The sequence below is a fragment of the Triplophysa rosa genome, linkage group LG24 (assembly GCF_024868665.1).
Source record: "Triplophysa rosa linkage group LG24, Trosa_1v2, whole genome shotgun sequence".
Taxonomy (NCBI): Eukaryota; Metazoa; Chordata; class Actinopteri; order Cypriniformes; family Nemacheilidae; genus Triplophysa; species Triplophysa rosa.
Window position 1 is genome coordinate 14,596,795 of NC_079913.1, and position 20,818 is coordinate 14,617,612.

Consider the following 20,818-nt stretch of genomic DNA (forward strand, 5'->3'; position numbering starts at 1 on the left):
CAGAGGCAGCAGCTTTTGCCAGAGGGGAACTGGAATCCCAGTTTTGTTTTTTGGGTTCCTCGCCACCGTTTGCATACTGTTTTGCACTATTTGCCTGGCGGGGGTGTGTGTGTGTCTATGTCTAAGTGTGTTAGTACGTGTGCATATTGTGTTTGTGGAGTGTTTTGTATGTGGGTATGTCTGTCTTCTGTGTTTTCACATTTTTCTAGTTTTTACAGGTATAACTTTAATTGTTTTGCCTCATGTACAGCTGCTTTGTAACAATGAAAATTGTAAAAAGCGCTATATAAATAAAGTTGAGTTGAGAGAGTATTTACCCAGATCGACACTGGAATTTGTCTCTGGGTGTTCCCGAATTTCCTTCAGCAGGTAAAAAGGACACAGTTCCCTCGTATTAGCGATGCGACAGAAATGTTTTTACACCTGTACCAAAATAATTTCTGTTTAAAACTGCACAAGGATAAAATGCGTCTTTTTTAGTCAATTCCCTGCAATGATATCTTGCGTACCTGAGATATTGTAGCGGGCAGGCCCCATCCAGCGCTTTCTCTCGCTGTCTGTCAGTACATCCCCGTAGAAACCATAGCCCAGCAGTGACACAGTGTAACGTAGAAAGGTATCGTTGTCGTGCACAGAACAGACGTCCATCGACTGAGAATCACCTGTGGGAAATGCCCAGACAGATTTAAGAAAAAAACAGGCTGATAACATCAGTATTCTGTGCTAGGAGATCTGAACAATGGAGCACACTCAAGCAAAATTAGATCTCTTTCTCTACCTAAATTAGTTTTTTGAAAAGCTTTATTTCCATCCAGGTGTTATGGCTGGAAAAAAGCAATGAGCCACTCGAGGCAGTGATTTTATCATAGTTAAGGGGCTGTTAGGTGACTCATGAAACCTGTCAGGAAAATGTCTGGGTCATATTTCACCCCAATATCAAAAGTAAACGAAAAAATTATATTTTGCATAAAGAAAATGAACCCTATTTTAAGACCATTAGGATGTTAAGACAGCATTTACATAACAATCAAGCAGCTCCCTCACCTCTTTCATAACAGTTCTGCACAGGTATAAAAAACATTACTGTAAACAACAAAACTGTCAGTGTAATGTCATGGTTTAGAGTATTTTAAAAGACTTAATGTACTACATAACCTTCAATAACACTACACCATTAGACAAACAATTTAGGCACAATTCCTGTTAAGAATGTATGCATGTTTGTTTCAAAACAATAAAAAAACATATTTTGTGTGACTGTGTTGAACTTTTTGGAATGATAGAAAGAGGAATTTACTAAATTTAGTTTAGAACAATGATTTTTTGCTATTATTGTGGTGTCCTCAAATAAATTATCAGTTGTCAAAGTATTTTCCCTGTCTAACAATGCGAGTATCAGAATCAGAAGAGCTTTATTGCCAAGTGTGCTTGCACACACAAGGAATTTTCTTTGGTGTTGGAAGCTTCTAGTACAGACATTCAACACAATGACAATACAATATAATACGATTTACAGTCTAAAAGATTCTAAATTGTGCATATATAAAATAAAGACTATTTTACAGAAAATGGGGGATAATAACATATAAGAGACATTGTACAGGGTAGTATATAGTAGAATATACATATCAACAGATTGTATGTACACTTGTGCAAATGGATAATGTAGTAAGTAGAGGTAGTGTTATATACATGTATAATTAAAATGTAGATATAATAAGGCACTATAGTGCACACTATAGGAGTAGTGGAAGTGGAATATTGCTCTTAAGGAGCAGTTATCTGTTTAGGAGGGAGATTGCCTGGGGGAAGAAGCTGCTTCTGTGTCTGGAAGTCCTGGTGTTTGGTGCTCTAAAGCGCCGGCCAGAGGGCAGCAGATCAAAAAGTTTGTGTGCTGGGTGTGTGGAGTCAATGATGATTTTTCTTGCCCTGTTTTTCACTCTGGAATCGTACAGGTCCTGAAGTGTGGGCAGAGGAGCACCAATAATCTTCTCAGCACTACGAACTGTCCGTTGTAGTCTTCATAGGTCTGATTTGGTGGCCGAGCCATACCAAACAGTAATTGAAGTGCACAGAACAGATTCGATGACCACTGAGTAGAACTGGGTCAGTAGCTCCTGTGATAGGTTGAACTTCCTCAATTGACGGAGGAAGTATAACATCTGCTGGGCCTTCTTTACAATGGAGTCTATGTGGGAGATGGTGGAGCCCAGGAACCTGAATGACTCCACAGTATCCACAGTGCTGTCCAGGATGGTGAGGGGAGGAAGTGATGGAGGGTTCCTTCTAAAATCCACTATCATCTCCATTGTCTTGAATGCATTCAGCTCTAGGTTGTTTTGACTACACCAGGCAGCCAGCTGAGCAACCTCCTTTCTGTATGCAGATTCATCACCGTCTTGAATAAGGCCAATGACTGTGTTGTCATCTGCAAACTTCAGGAGTTTGACAGAAGGGTCTGTAGAGGTGCATTCGTTTGTGTAGAGTGAAAATAGCAGTGGAGAAAGAACACATCCTTGAGGAGCTCCGGTGCTGATGGTACATGTGCTGGATTTAAATTTTCCCAACCTCACTAGCTGCTGCCTGTTCGACAGGAAGTTAATAATCCACTGACAGGTAGAGGTTGGCACAGAGAGCTGGGTAAACTTGGGCAGGAGGAGGTCTGGGATTATGGTGTTGAAGGCCGAGTTGAAGTCTACAAACAGGATCCTGACGTATGTCCCTGGTCTGTCTAGGTGTTATAGGATGTAATGCAGTCCATGTTTACTGCATCGTTCACAGACCTGTTTGCTTGGTAAGAAAACTGGAGGGGATCAAGAAGTGGTCTTGTGATGTCCTTCAGGTGGGCCAGTACAAGTCTCTCAAATGACTTCATGACCACAGATGTTAAAGCAACAGGCCTGTAGTCATTAAGTCCAGAGATTTGGGGTTTCTTCTGTACAGGGATGATGGTGGAGCGTTTGAAGCATGAAGGGACTTCACAATGCTCCAAAGATCTGTTAAAAATATTAGTGAAGATGGGCGACAGCTGCTCCGCACAGACTTTCAGGCAGGAGGCTGAGACAATGTCTGGGCCTGGTGCTTTTCTGATCTTTTGTTTGCGGAAAAGCTGGCACAGATCCTCTTCGCAGATTTTAAGTGCAGTTTGAGTGTCAAGAGGAGGTGTTAATGGTATAGCAGAGATAGGGTCAGGGCGGGTGTGAAGGGTGAGACTCTGCATTTCAAAACGACAATAGAAGTTGTTCAGGTCGTCAGCCAGTCGTTGATTACCCATAGACTGAGGGGATGATGGCTTGTAGTTGGTAATGTCTTTCAGGCCTTTCCACACTGATGCAGGGTCGTTGGCTGAAAACTGGTTCTTCAGCTTTTCAGAGTAGCTTCTCTTAGCTGCTCTTATCTCCTTTGTCAGTGTGTTTTTGGCCTGATTATACAAGACTTTGTCCCCACTTCTGTAAGCATCTTCTTTGGCCTGACGAAGATGTCTCAGTTTCATTGTAAACCATGGTTTGTCATTGTTGTATGTTAAGCGAGTCCTGGTGGGAATTCACATGTCCTCTCAGAAGCTGATGTAGGATGTCACTGTGTCAGTTAACTCATCCAGATCAGTGGCTGCAGCTTCAAAGACACTCCAATCCGTGCAGTCGAAACAGGCTTGTAAGGCCCGCTCTGTTTCGCTGCTCCATCTCTTTGCTGTTCTTGCTACAGGCTTGGCAGATTTAAGCTTCTGTCTGTAGGTCGGAAGAAGATGAACTAGGCAATGATCAGAGAGACCCAGAGCTGCTCTTGGAACAGAGTGGTATGCATCCTGTATTGTGGTGTAACAGTGATCCAGAATGTTGCTGTCTCTGGTGGGGCATGTGATATGCTGCCTGTATTTTGGCAGCTCACTGGAGAGGTTTGCTCTGTTAAAGTCCCCAATAATAATAATAAGAGAATCCGGGTGTTGCTGCTCCTTGTCAGTGATGTAATCCGCCAGCTGTTGCAGCGCCGCGCTCGCACAAGCATGTGCGAAAATAAACGAGGAAAACTCGCGTGGCGAATAAAAAGGTTTGCAGTTGATAGAGAACGCTTCTAAGTACGAAAAGCACATCTTCTTCAGTGTTGTTATATCTCTGCACCAACCTTCGTTTATATAAAAACATAATCCACCACCACGCGTCTTCCCTGTTGACTCGGCAATGCGATCCACTCTGAACAGCTGAAAACCCGGCAGATGTAACGCGCTGTCCGGTATGGTGTCATTGAGCCATGTTTCTGTGAAACACAGCGCAGCGGAGTTGGAAAAATCTTTGTTTGTCCTGGTGATGCATTCTACAGTGTACAGTGTGTCTTGCATTCGTGCAAATACAGCCTCACATAGACTGAAAAAAAATAACTTGTAGAATTTACTTAATAAAATCTTTTTAACAATTTTCACAAATTGTTTGAAGTAAAATTTGCTGCTATAATTCAACTTACTAACCAGAATAAAGTAAATTCTACTTATTAAATACATTTAGTTTTTGTTAAAATATCAAGTAAATGTTACTTAAAGTAAACAAAAAAATTACGCTGAACAAAAACATTTGTCTAACTCACACTTCACGGATCACTTACTTTCATATTGAAATATAATTTTGTTTTACAACATAGATAGTCAAGTAATAAGAGACTGGTGGTCTCTACTGCATTAGCACAGTTACTGCTCAATAAGTGAAATAACACACTTCATGACTAAAATCGTGCCTCCCTCAGCCTAGGCACAAGCACCACTCTTCTGAACAACGGTAACAACTAAGAAGAGTCAAACTTAAAAACAATACCAAAACTCTCCTAAATCTCACGAACAAGTCTTTCTTTTTACAGAAAAACACTTAAACAGTTAATCTTGAAAATTAATCTCCTAATGCAGTCAAATACAAAGCATGCTGGGAACTACAGATCAACTGCCAAGGTAGTTATATCTACAAAAATTATTTATGTAGTCTCAACACAAAATGAATAAAAGTAAACTTAATTTGACCAATTTAAATGGGTTTAACATAATAAAATTGAGTTGGATTTACTTAATAATTTGTTCAATTAAAATTACTCTTAACAAAATAATGAAAATCTTAACAACCAAAATTAGTAGATTTTATTCCCAAGATTTTACCGTTATTTTACCGTTATTTTTTTGTTGTTAAAAACAGGAACATTATTATATTTTAATAATTTCTTTTCATAAAATCTACTAAGGCACATAATCATTTTTTTCAGTGAAACCAAACCCTTAAATTAAAAACAAAAGACACAAAACATTATAAAACTGATAGTTTCAACTCTAAATTCTGATTTGATAAGCCATATCTGAATTCATACATCAGTTGAATTATATTTTAATGTGCCAAAAATTAAAATTCTTATAACATTCTTTTTAAGAATATGCTATATTTTCTTCATTTTTAATAATGGTATAGATATACTAAGGCATGAATGGTAAAACAGAACTTAAACCTTTCCAAGGTTTATACTGTCATACTAGCCAGCGCTATCTGACAGGTGCAGGCAAAGAACCCAAACACTATTAGACGAGCATAAACAAGCATGTTTTGGCTCCAAGATATCAGTCGGGAAAATGTCACACACACATTTATTGCTAGATATGTGTATCATACTGCAGATATGGAGATTTCTGCTTACCAACAACGACGTGCAGTGCTGAGGTGACAGGGTCATTGGAGCCCACCGTGGCATAGCATATACAATCAGTGGAACCTGTTTCAGAAACACATTTCATGGGTCAGGGGTTCAGAAACAGCCTAAATCCATATCTCATAATTCACTCCGAAGGTTAACGCATGAAAATCATTCTTTCAATTTCAGTGGCATATGGGGGCAGCAGCCATCTAACTTTCAATTGCCAACGTTAACTAAACATCAGAAGCCAATGAAGTTCTTGGTCCATTCAAGCCATACGAGAATCACATTTTTCGATCCTCTTTTATACAGAATAAAATGACTGTGGCTGATGCATAGCAGGGCACTTTTATATAAAGAGATGAGATTTTAGATAAGTTCAGGCCTTTTTCCATCTCTTATATATGCTCGCTGATAGTCTAATTCTGCTTCCTTAAATTGCTTATATAACCACTATGAGGCTGAAGGTTTAAAAACAATGACTGGCATTGTACATATTGATCATTTCACCTTCAATTGTTACCATAAAGGTGAAAAATAAATGACAATGTAGATTTGTGCCTGCACTATTACTACTTATTGATATAATACGTTTAAAATATATTTTTGTTGCATGTAATGTGGTATTTAATATGATGCTTCAGGCCAAAATATATTAGTTTAATCATGACACATATACTACTATGATGCAATACGATGGTGATACTATATCATAGTACCACCATGGCACAAGTCAGCTTTTAATCAGAAGACATTTGAATCAAGCTGTTTTGGGATGTGTAGTAATCCGGTACCATGATAAAGAATGACCAGGAGCTGCTCTTGCAAACTGTCCTTGTATGTCTGGACAATGCAAGATAAGGCCATAAATAAATTGAATTATACACACTGATTGCAATATCGATAACAACATGGACTCCTAAACTCTTTTAAGAGTCTCCCATTGTCAGGTTTACGTGGCAGGCAGCAATATCAGAGAACATGATTTGATAAGTTGCAGTCATTAAGTTATCAAGGATTGCAAGAGCTCTAGTGAATGATGCTAATATAGTGCATGACAACAGCCTTATCTGCCTGAGCTTTTTTTTAGTTAGTCAATTATTAATAAGACCTCAGGTATTTAACATTTTCTCTAGACTTTACATTTAATCTCTATCAAGATCACCTCTCTGCATATACATCGACTACCAGCTGTCTACTGCCTGCATAGGTTCCTACTTAAGCAGCACAAATAGTGCATTTCACAAGTTTGTTTTCTGTAACGAAACATAGAATGATCAATGCTTCCAGACACAAATGCCTATTGCCAAAGGATTACATTAATAAAAGAGATGAAGTCTATGCTACAGAAATGTATTGACTAAATGGACATTCACAGATTTGTGACTGTAGACCAGGGGTCACTAACTAGCGGACTCCGGTCCGAATGCGGACCGCGAGATGCGTCCATCCAGACCTCAAAGTCTTTTGACATAATAAAAAAAATGAACGCCTAACATTATTTTCTAATGCAATCAAATTTATACCAGGCACATCAAGGTCCGCTCAGTAGCAGTTTGGGTCCTACGGCACCACGGACAGTTAACATGTGCACTGTCGCTACGTTCAGACGTCGTTGAGTGAAGAGAGTCGAGACAGACTCGCTGCACAGCGCGCAGACAGATGTAACAGTCAGTGACTGAAAAACAATGTCCTTTTCAAAAGTTAGAAAAGTTGACGCCTAAAACCATGTTTTCCGAGATGAATGGGTGGAGAGATTTGCATTTATTCTTCCTGCATGGACATGCAAGAGACCGGTTTGTCTCATTTGCTCGGAGTCTGTTGCGGTTGTCAAAATTGGAAACCTTAAACGGCATTATGAAATTAGACGTGGACACTTTGAAGAAACTTACCCGCAGCAGTCCGAGGTAAGGACACGGAAATATATATAACGGGTCCTCCCTCACTCACTTACCGCCCAACAACCAGCATATGAATGTTCACTAAGAATACAGTGGATCTTAGGAAAACATAACAAGCCCTTTACTGATGGGAAAAAAGTAAAAGAGTGCATGGAGGCTTCTGTGAAACACTTTTAGAAGGAAAATAAAGACATGAACTAAAAGAAAATATGAAACAAACCCCCCTTTCAGCTGCAACAGCCACAAGAAGAGCTGAAATGTTATCAGAGGATGATCAGTCACAACTTGATGCTGCTATTTATTAATCTCAGTTCAGCAGAAAACAACACTTTAGTTTTCTTTTAAAGTTGTTCATGTTGAAATGAATGTATGTTAAGTGCAGGTTTAGAGATTAGGGCATTTTGCACATTTTCCTTCATTATATTGTTGTCATACATTGTTATGCCGTTGTATAGATATGAAAAAAAAAACATCTATTCATATTTTTAGGTATTTAATTGTCCGGACCTTGGCTGGTAAGGAGGGTTCGTTTACTGGACCTCAAGCAATTTTAGTTGAAGACTCCTGCTGTAGACCAACCTGCAGGAATGATTCCGATGCGAAGTCTACATGGAAGAAGGGTGTCCTTCATTGAGTTCTCGTTCACACCTTCGTCCCTCTGTGTACGGGAGACAAGGCCATGCACAATCTCACTGAACATGCCATCTCCACCGACACAAACCACACTGCAGGCAGAGAGAGAGGACATAAAAATGGATGACACTTGACCAACGTGATGTCTGTTTTAAATATGTCAGAGAACAAGTCCTGGAACAACTCACTACATATAATTTTATTATTGTCTTGTGTGTGACATGCAGTGTTAATTTTGACAGCAAATTTTGATTTAGTTTTAGTCATAGTCTTTTGACGAAAATGCAATTTAGTTTTAGTCACATTTTAGTCAACCCCATCATTTTAGTTTTAGTCGACGAAATATGAAAAACATTTTAGTCGAATAAATATACATTATATTTAGTCTACTAAAATCTAAATGGTTTAAATCATTTACTTGGAGTAATTAAATGTTCCATACAAAGATTCAACTGTTTTGACATAATTTACTTCACCTTAAAATGAAATTAAACCAGGTCATTACCTTTATTTTTCAGAAAAGTTCAGTAACTAGATTTGCATTGTTGGAACATTAGACCATGAAGGACATGTTCCAGTTCATTCAATCCCATTTGACTCAATTGACTCGTTAAGTAGGGCGTATTCATTCAGTTCATTCAACCAATTAAACGCTCTGACACGGCTCACACTCAAAGGCTATTGGCTCATGGCATGCCTCTTTGAAGAAAGAGTCTTTGCTTGATACAGCAATGAATGAGAAATAGCTTTCAAAGAGACATATTATATAAATTGTATTACATTTCTTTAATCATGCAAACATGTTACATACTTGGTTCGAATATACAGTTTGACTCACTTCATTACTTCCATAATCAGTAGAGGACAGCGCTGGTTTCTTTTTGCAGACTTTATGTTGCATTTCACGTTATGCAGCAGCTCGTGTTAGCAGATAAGTTAACATAGGCATATAAAAACCTTTGAGCTTCCTTCATAATGTGTTTCGGGGTGACTCACCTGCAGTCGCGCTTCAAGTTTGCGGCGTTTTACCAGCGATCGTGAAGAAAATAAGACGCCTTGTTACCGTGTGGAGACACAGAATACATGTGTGTGCTTCCCCTTCTCCCAGAGACTTCTCTCTACCGTTTATATGAGATAAGCACATGCGCGCAAACTGATGTCCGCCATGTGGGACAAGAATATTTTCGTCTCGTTTTTATTAGTTGACGAAAATGTCAGTATATTTTATTACAGTTTTCGTTATCATGCATTCATTTTTATTTAGTTATCGTCTCGTTTTCGTCAGTGAAAACATGTCGTTAACGAATACTTTTTGTCATAGTTTTCGTCAACGAAATTAACACTGGTGACATGTTGACAAAATGCCAGCATATTAGCTCAGAAAATTTGCCAGTTTAAAGAGTTACATTGACATGTGGAAAAATGCCATGACATTAACTGTTCAAGCAGACTTTTCAAATAGAGGGATCTCATAGAGTTATTCCATGGCAACTTGAAGGCCTGTGTGACCTCAATATTAAAAAAACGAAAGCATGTTAAATGCACAAATTGTTTCCCCACAAATACTGTGAATTCTTACACTTTAGAGTTAATAAACAGATTTCATAAATGAAAATTGCCATTTTCTAAACACTGTTGTTCACCGATCTGGACACAAGAAAAAACAATTTTATGCCTGGCTTTGATGCAGCCACCACGTTGCATTATTGTTGACATTTTCCGATTTGCCTGCAGTAATCTGCTGCAGTGCTGGACCAACGTGCATTGATGTACATATGCATTCCACGCAGGGCAAATTAGTGGTCACTACACAGCAATCGTGATCTCACATCAGGACACCCACTTACCCATCATACTTCTTCAGATCAGCCTCTGTCTTCAAGTGGTCCCTGGCATGATTTGCGTGCTCTGTAACTATAGAAACAGAAAGGAAAATTCATTGTTAATGGGACAAGACAGCGAATCTGAGTGGGGGGACATCATTGTTCATCTGGCAAATAAATTACATTTTTCTAGTGCCTTGATGGAGACTATCAATCAAACTATGCCAAATGATATAGCTATAGCTGCGATGAAAAACAATCCCTGGTACATTTCATTACCGGTTCTTCACCATCAACACTGATGTAAAACTGTAACTTAGAGGTATGTATTGAAAATGAATGGGGCCTAGGATAGAGCCCTGTGGATTTCACTGATGATATATACTGTACCAAAGGTGATGTATGGTGCTTATTAAACCATCTTCAGACCTTCTTGTTAGGTGCCTCTAATGATTTGGTTTGAATGGAATTTGTCCAGCCAGACATGCGTTTACCATTTACAAAATGTTTGTGTAGCCCCTTAAGCAACTGCTGAGTAAGCCTGCAAGCCTCTTCTCTCACAGCCAATATTTAAACCAACCTAAGGTCTTCATCTCTCAAAACTAATACATAATGGATGTATTTGCATTCCTATGTTTATTGACTATCACAGTTTGCATTATGGCCAGCTCTTGTGATAGATGGCGCTGTAAATAAAATCATATTCTTGGGACGGGTTGGCAGGTGGGGCCATTTGCCAGTGGAGATCTATTTGCAAAGCATAAAAGCTCATTTTTTATTTAAATGTTAATGCAGGCGGCGACGGGTGCTCACCAATCACATCAGTTGATATAGAAGCCTGGGAAAAGATGGGGGCCACTTTGTGATCATAAATCTGTTTCCCACGTTGTTTTCCTCCGTAGGGGTTGATGTACACCAGCAAGTGCTTTGGTCGATTGGCTGCAAAATGCAAGACACAGGTTGAGCATTACAAGTGGCTGTCAAAACTGCTTCATTTATTTGCTTTTAACAAACTCCATCTAATGAGAAAAAAAAGTCAAGAAAGAGAAAAGTCAAAACCTTTCAAAGGACTGGTAATAATACAATCATAACACTTAATCATTACACTGTATGTTAAACATACACTTTACTTCAACACATTTAAATGAAAAGTTGTAGTCGCCAATGAATTAACATGAATAAACAATAAACATACAGTATGTATTTGTATTAGCTAAGATTAACAAAGATTAATAAATGCTGTAAAATGTACTGGTCATCGTTACTCATTGTTGCTCATTTTTTGTTTAAAAAAATATTCCACAATGAATCTGTAACTATACTTACACAGATCAGATTTTTCAAGTCAAAAGGAAATAAAAATTAAATGCACACTACTCAATATTAATTGGAAAAACTGGTCACAAGGACATACTTAACAATGCTAGCTGTTCTCTGATAGTTTGTACCCACAGCAAACACAGTGCCAGTTCAGGGCAGTGAAAGGTCACTTCGCTGCACTGCCAGCAGTGCTGCCTTGTCCTCTCCACATATGAAACTATAAACCAAAACAAATATGACACCATTACTTCATGATCTAGCAAAGATGACCTTTATGATCAATTGCATTCAGATAACCATGCTACAGTAGATCAAACTTAAAATACAAGCACCACGTTCACTGTTATCAGCTAAAAGATAAGCAGCTGGTGTACCTGTGAAAGCGTGCTGGCAGGAGTCCACTGGACTCTGAGGAACCTTCTGCCATTTCCCAGTGTTTTCATTAGGAGACTCATCATCTTTTTCCTGAACAGCTATGATCTCGCACATTGGAACACAATGACTACCTGTATAAAGAGAACCAACAGCTAAACCTCAAAAAATTTGATAGTAGCACTGTTCCAAAACCTATTCAATTTATAAAGCGCTTTTCACAATTTTGCTTTACATACATTTAGGAAGAAGTTACTGTAGTAAAGAGATATAATTATGGAGAGAATACTTCATCTGTGGAGAATACCACAGAAAACTTGGTATATTGCAGTTTTCTCAGTAGGATGTACATTGATTAAATTTACCTGACATTTCATAAACTTGTAATCTGACATTTCTATTCACAGTACTAGTAAGCGCTATGAGCCTAAAACCTACTGAGCTCCCCTACAGTCTAACTGCCTACATAGGTAACTATGTAGTAAGGCATCCGAATCATCGCAGAACCTCATTAAACAGATTTTTATGACTTACTTCCATTCAACATGGCCATCTGCCAAAACATTAAAGGCAATTATATCAGGGCTCCAGACTGCGACCAAATCGCATTTTGCGACCGGTTTTCAAGACAGCATTTATACATGTATTCGCGCATGTACGACCATGTATTCACTAGGGCTGTCAACGTTAACGCGTTAACGCATGCGATTAATTTTTTCAAATTAACACGTGAGAAAATATTTATCGCAATTAACGCAGCATCCGTTTGTTTTGACATCCTTTGTCTAGCGTTACATTATGTAATCACGTTCTTATTCATGTACAGGCTTTTAAACCACTTAAGCGCGATTTGAAGCAGTTGCTTCGACGCGTTCAATGAAGATAGACAGCTTCTAAACTGTGGGACGCAGGCAAAACGCAACGCGAGGTCCAGTCTGGTGTATACAGTCACGGGCTAAAGGCTGCGTCGGTGAATCTCTGTCAGACAGCGCATCCGTGTTAAGTTCTCTTTCGTGCTTGAATGGATAAAACCACACAAGATTATGTCAGAAAGCCCGTTTTGTCTAGCATTTTCTTAAGCACAGACTTCAAAGTGTAAAATAAAATCTTAAATGAATGCAAAGAGTTGTGAAAATGGGAGTGCGGTGACGGTCAGATCTGTGTACTGAGACAGCTCTTAAAGGGGCCGCGTTCTTAAACGTGCTGCTGTGACTCCTGTCACTAATGTTAATCAAAGAACAAAATAAAAGAAGAAATCAATGTGATTTTGTAGCTTTAATGAGAATTCTTCTGCATTTAATTTATAATTTAGCATTAAAGACTGTAAAGTGTCCTTTAATTTCTGTATATTTCCTACATGAGTTCTCATTTATACTGTTGAATGGCTATAATTCATGTTATAATAATCAATTTAATAGAGACATCAGTTACAATACTAATATCAAAATGTTAGCTTTCATAAAATTATGCTGTTAAAGAAATATGTTTTTTCTACATCAATTTGAAGATTAAATGTGAAATTATTCAAATGTAAAAGTATATTTTAAAATATAATTGTTATGTGCGATTAATCGTAATTAATCACAGAAAAAATGTGTGATTAATCCGATTAATTTTTTTAATCGATTGACAGCACTAGTATTCACGCATATTACATGTACGACCTGCAAATTTGGAATTTCTTCCAGTTGTTATTTCATGTGGAAAAACGAGTAGATCTTTAGCCCACCAGTGTAGGCTGTGTGTGTGATTAGTCAACTGCGCGGGTCACTCGTCACTAATATTTCCCGCTGCCATCACGGACGCCACAGTTCAGGTTCATTGACAAGTTTACACATACACAACGTGAGCCCATTACTACGATACCTTGTTTGCTTTCACTTTCTACGTCTGTCTCCGTCTCGCAAGCACATGCGTTGTGCAACTTCCAAATCATACTCGACCGTGGATAAGCACAAATGGACAAGCTCGACACATGCGAAGAATGACATACTGTGGACTCGGCTGTCAACATTTGTCGTGGGAATGTGCTGTACGTGGACGGGATGTGCGGATGACCGCGGACCCTCCTGATTACGAAAATTGCATCATGCAGGAGAATCACGATGCCGGCCAGATTCGTGATGGCTGTCCCTAATAGCAAATGCACTTGCGCTCATTTGTGCGTCCATGGGCGTGTTGGTCTGAAAAGTTGTGTTCAGGTGCATTGTTGGCGCGTTGCTATTTTGAGGCAACTGAAATACACTGACCAACTGAAACCTGGTCTAAAGCCAATGGGACGAAATTTTTTTGGTTATTTAAAGAGCGCGTTAAGGCTAAAATACAATACAAGACTTTTGCTCAGATTTTCAGTCTGGACTTGTTGCAGAAAGTCTGTGCCAGTCTGCAGATGTGATCAGTTAGTGTGTTTCTATCTGAAACTTTCAAAAAGTCTGCAAGTGTATGATGTCTAGTTTAAAAAAAAATCTGTTCAGATTTTAAAAGTCTTGTCGTGTATTCCAGCCAATATCAGCCTATAGAACGAGCATGCATTCTGCTTATTACACAGGGATGCACAGCAGCACACAAACGTTTTAAATATGAAAAATTAAAGGATTAAAATGTAAAGGATTATTATTGTGTACGTAAAAATAAAAAACAGCATGTGCCGTGGATGGTCTGCTCGTGCGCGCAGGGCCGTAGCTAGAGAATTCTGGGCCCCCTGAAAAAATATTGATGTGGGCCCCCACCGCCTTCCAACTAATAGAGGGACATTTTATGTCAAGTTTTATATCATATCACTTTGACGTAGTCTATTTACATCTATCAGAATATAGTATTGTTGTTGTAAACCCTATTTTAAAAGTTAAATGTTTAAAAATGTTATAGAAACTTATGAAACATTGTCTTAAATAAATGCATGAAGACTTTTAACAAACTAATAAAAGAATAATCCAACACAATACATTATTAAATCATAATAAATAAAACAGATGTAAAAATGACCAGCAGTACTGTATAAAAGTCTTATCAATCAGTCTGTTATCAAATAACTGAAGTTAACATTAAAGAATTGAGAAGAATACAATCATGTAAATAAATAAATAGACCACTTAAATATTTATAAAGTCTTAATGTTTGATGAAAATAATATGGTATTGCATAATATATAATTAAATAAAGCCAATAAATGTATCTACATATACAAAAGCCCCACAAAATGAATTGTGCAGAGCCCTGTTTAAATTCAATTTTTCAAGTCTATGTTTTTATATTTTAATTCTTCTAGATGTTTTCTAGAATACTGTTGTATATAGTATAATGTTGTTCTTATACTATACTATACCCTCACTATGACAATAAACTAATAGTAACTTATACAGATTATGCTACAAGTGTACTACTTACTTCTGTGCTTTTTTATGTGTGGGTCATAATTTGTTCAAATTAACCAGACTTTTATTTTGGCGGGCCGCTGCAAAGACCTTTGAGTTTCAGTGCGAGTAGCTTGTCTCAAAGGAAACAGTGAAATGCGTGTGAAGTAAACTCTGAGAGCAGCTCGGAGATGTTCATGTGTTTACGTCTTTATATAGTTAGAATGTGGATTTCATTAAAATCTCATGTATGCAATTCATGTATTAAAATTATTTACAAAACAGGTGGCTTTATAGTATAACTGTTGGATTTTGTGAGGCCCCTGGGCAGTGGGGGCCCCTGGAATTGTCACCACCTTTCACCCCACTAGCTACGGCCCTGCGTGCGCGAGATCTGTTTCCTCTATGGAGAAGCATAGTCTTTGCTCCTGCAAATTCTGCCACATAAATAGTGAATGCACCAAGGTGAAAGCGCAACGGGCTTTTAAAGGGAATGGAAGATAAGACTCTTATTGGTTTATTTCACTTTACGCCCGAAACACACCCACGACTCATTATGAGAATAGGTACAACCCTATTGGACCATGTACCTGGCGCGCCGACTGTTTTTCCCGTCATTAAACTAGCAAAAGCGCCATGCGCATAGATTGTTAAAATAGGGCCCAAAGTCTCTTTGACATACAGAATAGAGGAGAAAATTGTGTTTGTCATTATGCAACAGAAACATTTGTAGTCAAAAAAATGTTTACAAAAATGCTTAAGAGTTTTGGTATTTTCTCGGAACGTGGTTAAGTTGGCAGCTTCATTTTGTTTGCGTATGCAGTAAGACACTATGTAAATGTCAGTTTCCATCTAAGCAAACCATCAGGGATTTTTTGCATTCTGACAGCCTGTGCCCAAATGACTTGAGTCAGCTTGTCATGTTACGTAATGCTTCCTAGATAAACCCACAGGAGAGGAAGTTAATGAGGTACGACCTTATTCAAAAGATCAGAGAGTTATGTAGACTAAAACGAAGTATGGCTTAAGAAACTTTACTTAAAACGTAGATATACCAAATTTGTCTTCATTAAAACACAATGCATTTAAATTAGATTTTTTTTACAGAGCACAATGAAACCTTATATAATCAGATGTAGTCATAAACTTGACAGCACCATATAGAGGAAAAACAACCTGATAAAGGTTTTATGATACTTTTATATTAGTATGCTATTGAACAATGCTTGAATAAATTAAAAAGGGGTAACCCATTAGAGTTATAAACTTCATAAGGCAGGTGTCAGCAATCATAATTTTCTACGTAACTTTTTGATATCTACTCACCTCATCAAATTCTGATACATTTTTTGAATGAAGTATCATAAAATGGAGATACTTTAACACAATGTTGTTTCAAACTAAATATTGTATGAATGGTTTTATTTTCTGATAATGAAATCTTGCAACCATGCTGCCACATTATGAAACATGTCTTACTACAGTCTTCAACTTAAACCTTCCTGGCATAAACTTAAAAATACTTACAGAAATTCTAGACTGAGAGGTGTCACTTGAATTGAAAACACTAGAATAGGTAATATGTGTGCAAAATCGCAGATTAGGCTAGCAGCCAGTTTTTGGTTTTCCAATTTTTTTCTAGTTATTGATAATCTATTTTCAATACAATAAAAAATAAACAAAATCTTTTTTTCCAGTTAACTTGGGGAACATGGTTGAGTGGTTAGCATCTATTTATTGTGATGCATCTATTTATTTATATATGCTGTCACGTTTCTGTGTTAAATAAAGTAAACTGTTAAATAAAGGCAGCAAACTAGATTACAGAGAATGCCACTGAACAATAGTTGACATTCCAGGGTCTATTATTGATATATTTAGGAGTGATCTCCCTCCAAAAGGAAATCAACTCACTATGACGTTTGGAACATACAGTAGCTAATGTTTGTAATTATGTTGCACAAATAAATAAAACATTTGGTAAAATGAAGGATTTTACTATCAGTATAATATGACTAGATTGTTTGCCTCGTTTTCAAGGTTCCTCCCGTCACATTTCAAAAATATATATTGTGTTTTATTGGACACAAACAAATCTCTTTTGTACAAGAAGATAACATTTTAGTTAAAGTTAAGCATAAATATAAATGACTAATACACAGATTTGTGTATACTGTATCTATATAACATTTAATATTAAGCATGGTAATGATTTGAAAACATAATACTATATTATTTTCACTAAATTATGCTTCCAGATCATGACCACAGCTGCTTTCATACTGTAAAATATGAGCAGCATCTTTTCATGTATAAATCACCATCGAGACAAGCTTGGGATTTGCGAGGCGGGGTGGCGTGAGGCCTTACAGACTTTTCTGTAATAAGTTTACTCAGCTCCAGGAACATTCTCAAGTGCTGTGTTTGAGCAGCGTAACACAGCATTCATTTCTATGTGACCTTTCCAGCAAAACTAAACATTTGTTTAGTATGAAAGGGCTCTCCACAAATAATGTCTTTTGTGTCCCCTCTACTCTAGTTTCATGCGCTGAGAGAAAACACTCGTGGTGAAAGGGGTTAGATTACACAGCAGATGGGTGAACACTACTTTGGCTCTTCACACTAAAAACTGATGCCAATTTAAGACACCGTGCTTGGTATCTATTATAAATTAATAAAAGGACAGTTGATTAATGGCATTACGCAAGGTATACTCATTAACAGCATCAAAACATTTACATTTAGGCAACTGGCAGACACTTTTATCCAAAGTGACTTACAGTGCATTCAAGGTATCCATTATTCATCAGCATCTTTGTTCCCTGGAAATCAAACCCACAACGTTTGCATCGCTAAAGCAATAATCAACCAATTGAGTGAAAGGAAAACAACCAATACTAAAAGCAAAGCAAAAAACAAAACAAAACAAAAAACAGCAAAAACAAAGTCAACATAAATTACAGAAATTATAACATTTATATAACTTTGGATAAAAGCACCCCTAACAATCCTTGTGGCATACTAACTACCTTATGCAGGGTGGAAACTTCATTTCAAATGCATCATGGCCCTGAGGAAAACATCCATCAGGACCTTTAAATAAAAGCCTGCTTTGTGTAATGGATCTTGGTATTGGAGGTCACCTAGTTCTTGGCGCCTCCACAGATGTATTACGTATCATGAGCTCATGTGCCTAAAGCCTACAGACTAATGCAAGATTACGAAAATGACTGATTGACCACCCAAACCTGCAGATAGTTAATCCATCACGGATAGCTAAAAATGTATAACAATCATAATATTTTGCAGCACAGAGAAATTGGGAAAGTACTGTGTTGTAAAGACAGGAAAAGACAATCAATCCAAGTCCTCAAGATTATCAATAACCCTTCTGACCTTCCAGCACAGCCCAATAGCATTTCACACACTCTTTAAAATACATCTACAAATAAGAGTGTATGCATAAGTATTAGTTGACTGAAACATCCCAAGTCAGAGACTTGGGCTTGTTTACTGAAACATCCTAAGTCAGAGACTTTTTAAGGAACAAACATGTCTGGAAACACACTTAAAAAGTTTTCATAAAGAAATATTTTGTGTTATTAATAGAAATTTAAACAGAAGCAAATAGCAATGCACTTGTTGTGTATGTTCACTTCACATTGAAGGTTTCATTTTCAAAACCTTGAAACACTTAGATTCTTATAAAACATTACCTTTACCAAAAAGTCTGTCTTCTGAGAATGTGTTCATTTTATCCTTAATATATAACTTTTGTTACATCTGGGAAATTGTACAGTGGGCAGCATGCGACCGCAGCGGACCAAAATGCTGTGTGATACGCACGCGCTTGTGATTCTCAGACGGGTACACTAGGTAGGGAAGGCAGCTCACCATGTTTTGAGCCATAAACAATTCCAACAAAGAATAGAAGCGCATATTGCTGTCTATGTCTTGTTATTGTATCAGATATGTAACTCACCAGCTTTGACAGCTCCATATATAGCGCGTCCGGTGTGTTTTTTGGCGGTTTGTGTCTCTTTCCACGCGAGAATCGCGCAGTTTAATATGATCTCATAAGGTCTGCGCTGAACAGAAAGCACAGAACACAACAGACGCGGCTGCTTCTCCATTTCTTATGTTAACAACAGATACACATTAGTTATCTCACTTTCATCTTCAAGCCGGAATTACACCATACCTCACTGACGTTTCAAATCATTATGAAAATAAATATAATCGCTCCTGTGTTGCTTGTCTTCTCTAAGCCGTTTGCTTACATAACGGTTTTTTTCTTTCCTGTCAAAGAGGGAGGAGCCTAAGCAAATGCGTCACACTAAATGCTACTGTAGGAGGTGCGATGTACATGACTGACACATGACAAACATTTCACACTGCGTAATATTATACATAATAATAGGTTATCTTATATAATATGTTTTCAATAAATTCCCTAAACATGTTATGCTGCACTATTTATGGATCATGATTCATGTGTTATTCTGAATGATAACACACTGCATTGTTACATGTTTACGTATAGTGTGTATTTTATGAAACTATGCTTGTTTTATTTATTTTTATTTTATTATATTATTATTTTGTTTTTTATCTTTTCACTTCTAAATACATCATGGTATTACAGTGTGATCTTTGGTAATTCACTTACTTTGGTAACTCTGCTCCATTTTAAGGACACATACAGAAAATGATAAAATACTGTGCAAACAATCACTTGGGAATATTAGTGTCCCCTTTGCAATTTAAAGTTGTCAAAAATGACATAATAAGCTGTTAGACTGTTATGTTGTTATGACATAATATTTATTTATGTGACATACAATTATTTAATGAACGCTTTTCAGCGTTTTGTATTTTAATTTACCTTTAGTGTAACTTATAAATATTATAGAAAATATTGTGCAGAATTTAAAGTGGCTTTAAAAGGTCTTTCAGTGTGTATATTTATTTACTTTTAATTGGTTATCCAGCGGCCACTCATGAGTCATGACTGCCCTTAACCAATCACATTTGCACTCTTCTGTAATGGGCGGTACCAACATGGCGGCTTTCTGAGTTTGCGAAAAGAAACTGAGGTGTAAATAAACTCTTCGTGCACATTTTGCACATCTTATTAGTCGTTCTCTAAATTAATTAATGAACGATCAATTAGAGGGCAAAGGATGTCAGGTGACGGCAACAACAAGCAGTTCTGGAGGAGAAACACAGCCAAGGTTCCTGGGAAGTGAGTGACGTGTTCATGCTAATGTTTGTATGTTAGCTTTATGCCAGTGTTTATGTGTGTTCAGTTGTAAATATATCTTATAAAGCAATGTTTTATAATTGCAGATCTTGTCAAAAGAGGTTTTAATATCCAGAATGACACGTGTCAGTTAAATCGGATCCTTTTTTGAAGTCTTTACTCATGTGCAATGAATTAGCTGCATAGCTGCATTAATGACTATGCAATAACTTTGTGCTAATCATGTTTAGAGGCTTTTAATCCCCGTAATCGCAGTATGATCAGATTTGATTATTATATCTGGTATACTTATCAAAGACAATTGTTTTAATAATCTGTTTTAAGAAGTCATGTGTTAGCTTGTTAGCTGGGTCCTGTTGGGCCTCTCTTGTCAGTATTGAAACAAGTTCTGTGGTGCTCAGTGTTGGGTAAATTACTCTGAAAAAGTAATTAATTACTAGTTTACTAATTACATATTCAATAGTGTAATTAGATTACTGTTCAAATTACTCTCTC

The 20,818-nt window shown here is 37.3% G+C and overlaps 2 protein-coding genes across 4 annotated transcripts in view; one reads left to right on the plus strand and one right to left on the minus strand.

The window, feature by feature from the left end:
- Nucleotides 1–19,354, minus strand: part of cerk (ceramide kinase) — a 34,861-nt gene extending 15,507 nt beyond the window's left edge. The window contains 9 exon segments of the mRNA XM_057324417.1: nucleotides 318–423; nucleotides 510–662; nucleotides 5,662–5,736; nucleotides 8,139–8,284; nucleotides 10,040–10,106; nucleotides 10,829–10,954; nucleotides 11,430–11,552; nucleotides 11,710–11,841; nucleotides 19,043–19,354. Of these exon segments, the coding sequence (XP_057180400.1) occupies nucleotides 318–423; nucleotides 510–662; nucleotides 5,662–5,736; nucleotides 8,139–8,284; nucleotides 10,040–10,106; nucleotides 10,829–10,954; nucleotides 11,430–11,552; nucleotides 11,710–11,841; nucleotides 19,043–19,193 (1,079 nt within the window). The 5' untranslated portion in view covers nucleotides 19,194–19,354.
- A 758-nt stretch (nucleotides 19,355–20,112) lies between these two features.
- The window catches only part of tbc1d22a (TBC1 domain family, member 22a), a 185,375-nt gene continuing 184,669 nt past the window's right edge, over nucleotides 20,113–20,818 (plus strand). For all 3 annotated transcript variants that reach the window (XM_057323906.1, XM_057323905.1, XM_057323907.1), the window contains exon 1: nucleotides 20,113–20,305. In XM_057323906.1, coding sequence (XP_057179889.1) covers nucleotides 20,244–20,305 — 62 coding nt within the window. In that variant the 5' untranslated portion in view covers nucleotides 20,113–20,243. The remainder of the gene's footprint in view (nucleotides 20,306–20,818) is intronic.